The 7344-nt window shown below is 43.4% G+C and overlaps 1 protein-coding gene across 2 annotated transcripts; it reads right to left on the bottom strand.

Annotated features, from left to right (window-relative positions):
• Positions 1–529: 529 nt before the first annotated feature.
• LOC111972380 (regulator of G-protein signaling 21-like) lies at positions 530–4338 on the bottom strand. 2 transcript variants are annotated; one of them, XM_023999427.1, is made up of 5 exons: positions 4198–4338; positions 3484–3550; positions 3287–3378; positions 2367–2533; positions 530–2168 (listed from the first exon to the last, which is right to left on the bottom strand). In XM_023999427.1, exons 2-5 carry the CDS (start codon positions 3492–3494, stop codon positions 1992–1994), a joined length of 447 nt encoding a protein of 148 aa, XP_023855195.1. In that variant the 5' UTR covers positions 3495–3550; positions 4198–4338; the 3' UTR covers positions 530–1991. The 2 variants fall into 2 exon arrangements, with proteins under 2 accessions (XP_023855195.1, XP_023855196.1); XM_023999428.1 differs by having other exon boundaries at positions 3287–3357.
• Between the last annotated feature and the right edge of the window lie 3006 nt (positions 4339–7344).

Below are 7344 nucleotides of genomic sequence, written 5' to 3'. Positions count from 1 at the left end.
GCCTGGTGGAGTATTATGTTGATTTACTGCTGTGTTACAGGTCTCATCCCAGATTCATCACCCAACTGTCTTATTAACACTGTCTTCAAGTTTCATATCCCAAATGTCAGATGCTGTCTTGGTTGGAGAACTTTCCAGTCCTTTGTAGTGAGACAGAAACACACACACACACACACACACAGACAGACAGACAGACAGACAGACAGACAGACAGACAGACAGACAGACAGACAGACAGGGAGGCAGACAGAGAGAGAGACAGACAGACAGACAGACAGACCGGAAGCCAGTAAGACAAAAAGACAGACAGACAGCCAGACAGACAGACAGACAGACAGACAGACAGTAACAATTGTCACATTGTTGAACCTCCTGCCTTTTGGCAGAAACATTAGCATCAAATTCTCCCAATGTGTTCCTGGAAAGGCAACACTATTCCACATACTAATCCTAACTCTACTTACTTTCATCCATCTGTAAAACAGAAATCCACATCCCATCCCAGAGCTAATGATTACAGTACATCTGATTCAGACAGCTTTGTGGAGACAGGGCTTTAATGTATTATGGCCAATTGGAAAGATGTCCATGTGCACATACAGCTGGAACAGTGATTATATTTGTTGATATGAATGGAAAAGTATACTAAAAACTGCCACAGCTTTTGGAGAGAGGAAGACGTCAGGGGGCCGTATKGGAAGACATAGTGACAGTAGTAAGACTACAGTCCAGGACCTAACAGGCTGTGTTAGTCTCAGTATTCCTTGCTGTTTCCTCTCAGCATGATACAGCCTCCTGCAGAGAGTGATGTATACCAGCAACACATGTAGTAGATTTGGCCAGAAACACAATTAAAGTTCCCATTTGTGTGTGGGTGCGTGCATGCATGTGTAACTCACTGASAGAACACTGATGTGTAACTCAAGTGAGCATGATATTGTATCCCAGAGCAGGTTTGTACATGCTACACTTGCATGTATCCACGTTTACTAGTGGAAGACGCCAGGTGTGTATCCTTGCAGGGGGTCTGTGTGCAAAAAGGGGAATGTCATGGGTGTTATAGTGTGGGAAGGTGGTTGATGCTTCTCCAGTACATAGACTCCTGCTGGGGAGAGACTATACACCTGAACTGGTGTTAGACATAGCACTATATTAGATTAATGTAGACAACATGAAATCACGTTGTACAATGTGTGAAAACAGAAGGGAAAAGCAGAGGGGGAGAAAGAGAGAGAGAGATGTCTCAAACGATGGCCCATTGGCCTGGTGGCCTAGGGAGCAGAGTGTTTGGGGTTGGTCTGGTTATGAGAGATAAAGAGGAACAACATGAGGGTACGACTGAGAGACAGAGACTACGACCTCAGTTGATGCTGCACTGATTGTGTTGGCTTGGCCTTTTGAATTGCAATTACACATGCACACACACAAATGCACACACACGCACACAAAATTGCATTGGTTGGCCTGTTGAATTCCTGTCATAGACAGAAACAACACAGAAATGAACAAATCAACAGAAATGTTGTCTTGTACATTAATGGCAAGTCTGACATATCCTAATTTACATAGACAGCGGGAAAATACCATAAATAATTACAGCTCATGTGCAAAGTAACAATCAATGGATAACCAATGGATAATACTAACCTTGTAAAAAATAATACAAGTTATAAAACATACATAATACGCTACACTGTAAATAAAGTCTTTATAGTATAAAATGTTTAATCATATCTATAATTGTAGCATTTTTATATGGATAGATTATCCCGCCTTACAATAATAGGACACGATTGGGAGCCACTAAGCTAGATGATGAATTATCATTAGAGAGACTGCTGAGCATGAGCCCTGTGTTTTGTGCTCCAGCCCAAAGTTAAACCACGCTGAACTAACACGGACAGGTAGTTAGAGAAGAGAGAGTTGAATCACTGTCAGCCCACAGCCTGATGGTTGTAGACAGGTATTATTCTTCACATGGTCCTGGAACCTCAGCTGGCGTCTGATGGTTCTAAAAGAGCCTGATAGATTTCAGATTTCAGGAATCTGGGATAACTGTCCTTTTTCATCAGCTTGTATATCACTCTCTGTGCCTTGTCGAAGCAGCTCAGGGTCGGCTGAGACATGCTGTTTGTAATCTCCTGCCTGGTCTCACAGTCGATGTTTATCTGGAATTGAGTAATGAATGAAACATTGTCTTTGTGAAACCATTATGTTGGACAGAGAAAGGGGGAGATAGAGAGAAAGACCGAGAGACAGCTARAGGGAGAGAGCTAGAGAGAGAAAATGAAAGAAAGACAGAAAGACAGAAAGAAAGATGATGAAGTTACACCAAAAGAGATGTTCCATCTGATGTCTCTATGCACCTGTCTGGGGGCGTCGACCTGTACAAACTCTGTGTAGATTCTCTTCGCTGCTTCAGCCATCTCAGTGTTGGAGGTGATGGTCTTGTACTCCTCACAGACCAGCCAGAACAAGATGTTCTCCTCGCTGTACTCTGTCTTCAGGAACTCTCTGAAGGCCAACTGCCCTGCTACACAGTAGAGACAGAAAAAGGAGAAGGGTGTGAAATTAGAATTACAGACAGAATCACACTCACATTCACACAGGCAGGCACACACATGTGAGCATGGCCACTGCCCATGACCTGCAGGTTTAGAGAGAGAGTAGGCTGGCCCACGAAGTTGTCAAACTGGTTTAGTTTGAGTGAGTCCCTAAATGACAGAGACTTATTAAAGGAATATGTTTGCTCAAGCACAACAACAGATGTTCTGGGTTTCCATTTTAAAATGGTCCTCTACTGTTATTTTGCAACCTCCAATGCTGTTACAGTAAATTAATATACAACAGAATAAGGGTGTTAAATGTACAATGCCAAAAAAACATTACAGTTGTTTTACATGTGAGTGAGTCATTATTTTAGATGTCATATGGGAATAGTTGTCCTTTGTGTCCTGTAACCTACTGTAGCCTTCTCAAAATGCTTAGCTTACTTAAAGATCTGTGCAGCTGTGCCAATTGTTATTAGTCTTTTGGGAACACAAACAAACAACAAACTGCGTGATCCAACATTACTCACACTAATTGCATTACATAAATCACAGCTGGAGAACTGACTTAAATCGACACAAGACAAAATATGTACAATGGCAGCCAGCTTGTCCCCCCTATTCCAAGGACTTCAGACTTATACTGGCACCACTTCTCTGCACTTGCTTTGGTAGGACTGTATCAACAGTATCAGTAGYGAAAGAGAGAGAGAGTAAAGAAGAGTACATTGTCTTACTTTTACACTCCAGAAGTTTTTTGAGGGACTGTCGCCATGACACAACTTCATCGTTCGGGGGCTTGGGGGCCCTACAGAAACAACAAAAAAGCCTAGAGACTCTTAATTGATTGTTGTTGATGATGAARGTGATATTGATGATGATGATGATGATGTTCCAATGGTTTACATTTAAGCAGAACATGATGTTGACTTACTTCCTGTCCATGCCCCTGTGCCTGATATTCGACCGAACATGAGAGATGGAGGATGGAAACAGCTGATCTAAAATGAGAGATAGACAGAGAAATAAGAGAGAGAGAGAGAGAAAGAGAGAGAGGGAGAGAGAGAAAGACGGGGGGAGAGAGAGACAGAGAGAGAGAGAGACACAGAGAGAGAGACGGAGAGAGAGAGGCAACAGAGCACAGGAAGCCCGTCTAGTCAAAGATGTTTTTGTGCCAAAAAATGCAGAAGCAGAACAGCAACCGGACAGTATCGCTATGAATTATGGGACGGAAAAAGAAAACCTCTAAACTTCAGCTGACAAAATCTGCTGATGTTTCAGAAGACACTGATCATCCATTATGATTATTGATTCATTAATAGATAACAAGTATTACTCCGAAATCAGTAACCAACAGTTTGCTACGGAAGTAAGGAGCATTCCCCATGTCAAAATAGTTTAAAACAAGCAATAATCTGTCATGTTTGACCATTTATCAGTGATCAGTGTTCTGTATCAGACTCACGATATATGAACTACTAATCACTTACAATGAAGCATAATTCCTTTGTGCTTAGAAATGCAAACAAAAGCAGCAAAACAATTGATGTTCAGTACAGAATTAAAGGAATGTGAAAGGAACGGTCCCAACCCAAGGTTTTCTCTATTTCTCTATACAGGAAWATAAAAGTATAAAGCTCATACTTACAATGTATATATATAGTTATCCAAAATCCCTTCAAAATCCCTGAAAATMAGTTTGTACTCCTGAAAAATTAGCACTGGTCGAAATGCTCAACAACGTCTGATTTTTTTCCTACTTCTAGTTGGACTTCCCTATTCTATTCCCCCGTTTGCTATTCCCCTCTGGCTAAAACACACAAGTATCCACATGTTGGGCTGGGAGGAGGATTGGCAGATGGGAGGGTTAAGAGGTGATTCAGAGATTTTACTGTGCATTTTGGAATTCCCAGGGTGGGAATCAAGGAAGCTTGAAAAATCTGAGAGATGTTCGACTCAGTTCAACGATAAACCATTTGCCCATCACTCTCCCATGAAGACAGGCAGCAGAGGAGGGGGTAAGAAGGAGGAAGAAAGGAAGGAAGGAGTGAGGGAGACAGGGGGGGACACACATACCGTCGTCCCCCAGTTACGAGGGCTATGAAAATGACTGATGACAGAACAACTGGCAGTGTAGTGAGCAAGGGGGACAAGCGACAGCTTTGGGGACAGACGCAGCGGAGTGTCTCTACCTGTCCACCCCTCTCGGCAGATTTGTGAGCCCTCGATGAGACGCTGTGGGAGAATGAGAACAGGTGCTATAAAAACACTGCTTCTGTGACTGCTGCAGCTGGAAACCTGACTACACAAACAAAACCTGTCAGATATGAGCCTGTGTTTCATGTTGCACAGGCTAACATTATCATTCCTTCTCATGAGCCTCTGTGCCATGTGCCACAATGTATGCAGGCATTTCTACAGCCCAGCACTTACACACCTGATTCAACTAACCGTGGACAATGTTTAAGACCATGTATTAGGTGGATAGTGTTTGAATCAGGTATGTTACAAAAGCCTTTACACACATGCTGGCCTCCATGGTCATGATTTGCCATGCTTCTTCTATGTGGTTTCCCCCAGCCTTTCACTTGGTCTGTGTCCAGGAGCAGACATAAAACCCATCTTAGCCCTTTTCCTATTTGTCATGTATTTGTCATGCATTAATTCCCTCTGAACTATGGCCATGGCTTTGCTGTGTACAAGGGCAGGTGGAGGCCAGTTTATCCATTGGGCTCAGTGCCTCTGCCAAGCTGAATGAAACAGCCATTCATCTTCCAGCCAACCTCCCTCTATTCATCCATTCACAAGGTGAGAACACTCWGTCCTGTTGAGGCTTGTGATGAAATAATTTCTTTACCTTTATTTATTGACCTTCATCCCACCAGGTTATGTATTTGAGAGTACATTACTCCTATGCAACAATGACCAGGGGAAAGGTTGCAGTGGAAGGAGAGCAGAGATGTTGAGTAAAGGGGAAGGGTTGCACTGGAGATGAGAGGTGGTCCAGCTGGGAATTATTCAGGTACATGAGTGATAAATGATGCCTGTAAAATATGCAACATCTACGCCCTTGAAGCAGACTTCTTCAGTAGATAATGRATGTTTTACAACACTGCGTCAAGTTATTCAAGATTTCTTAATGAGCTACAAAGATTTCACAAGTGTAAATGACACCTTAGGTAAACAGTGTGTAAACTTTTATTGCAGAGGCAACATAGACTCCCTGAAGTAGTTTGACTCAGCTCAACTCCTGATTTGAATAACCACCACTGCTCTCCATGTGTACTGAATCAAACCTGTGGAGGACTTATTTATATAAGAAGAAGAAAATAACATTCCACTGATTTTCAATCAAATCTCTCTATTCACTCAAATCCATTCTCTAGTGGGAGAAAATGAGAGACAGAGAAGGATGGAAAAACAGAGAGAAACAGAAAGAGATGGAGAGAGCGGATACGAACAATAGATTTTAATATAATTATTATTTCTTAAAGGTCCAATGCAGCCGATTTTATCTCAATATCAAATCATTTCTGGGTAACAATGAAATACCTTACTGTGATTGTTTTCAATMAAAATGAGCAATTTCTCAAACAATAATTTTGCTAGGACTGTCTGGGAGTAGTCTGAGTGGAGAGGGGAACTAGCTGTTATTGGTAGAGAGGTTTGYAACTCTCCTTCTTATTGGCTGATTAAATAATTGATGTCACCAGGCAGGCCTAAACTGCATCCCATCAAAACAGGTAGAAATTTCATGTGGTCTTTTCAAACAGCTCTTACACTAATGCGCATTATCACAATTTCACAGTATTATTCCAACCTCATAGTGTGGAAATATATATAAAACACTGGAAAAAATTGGACTGCACTGGGACTTTAATTATCTTTTGTTATGACAGGAGAAACAGGACTGGGACATCCATTTTTAATTAATCTGATTTGCATTTTCACATGGACTCATGGTGATTAGCACCCCATACTGATTGGAGAGTTGATTAGCCAGCAGCCTTCTTCTTCTCTCTCCTCTGTTCTGTTCTGGTTGCTCTGTGGCAACACTACTCCCTAATTACATAGCATTTGACCACCAGGCGTACTGGGAAAAATCCCTGTTCACTTCCAATGTAACAATAACAACTTTATTTCCTTCCAAATCCTCTTTCTTTCTTTTTCTCTCTCTCTCTCTCTCTCTCTCTCTCTCTCTCTCTCTCTCTCTCTCTCTCTCTTTCTCTCTCTCAAAATGTAATTAAATGCAACCCGTGTCCAGCTACCACCCATGGCACACCTTCAGAGGCCTGGCCAAGTCCCAGCTGCTGCGTTTCCATTGCATCTGTAAGCGACAGAACGACTTCCAGGATGCGGTCAACACCTTGCTCGCGGCAGCGGGGCTTCCTGCAGTCGGCCAGGTGCTCGTTCCCGGTGGTGCGGTGGCGGGGGGATCTCTGCCTATAGGGGGATCTCTGCCTATATGAAGAACTCCGACCTCCGGGATCTCCTGGTGCGGAGCTATCTGAGGCTTCTTAATGAGCGGCTGGCGGGAGGTGCCGGGGGAGCACTTCCGCCAGCTGCTCAACGTCCTCTATGCCTCGACGAGGGCCATGCTTCCAATCCGCTTCCCGTCGCCATGGTCCTCCACACGGCCAACTGTGTGTACGGCATCCGCTGCCGTCTGTGCGGCGTGACGTACATAGGGGAGACAGGCGGCGCGATGCAGATGAGGATGGCTCAGCTCCTGTACAACATCGCCACGCACAGGCACACCTATACGCCGCTGGTGGGGCACTTCTTGAGGCAGCAC

Source organism: Salvelinus sp. IW2-2015, linkage group LG13 (assembly GCF_002910315.2).
Source record: "Salvelinus sp. IW2-2015 linkage group LG13, ASM291031v2, whole genome shotgun sequence".
In the NCBI taxonomy this organism is placed as follows: domain Eukaryota; kingdom Metazoa; phylum Chordata; class Actinopteri; order Salmoniformes; family Salmonidae; genus Salvelinus; species Salvelinus sp. IW2-2015.
Note: the sequence above shows the minus strand (reverse complement) of the source record. Positions and strands in the feature narration are given on the sequence as shown.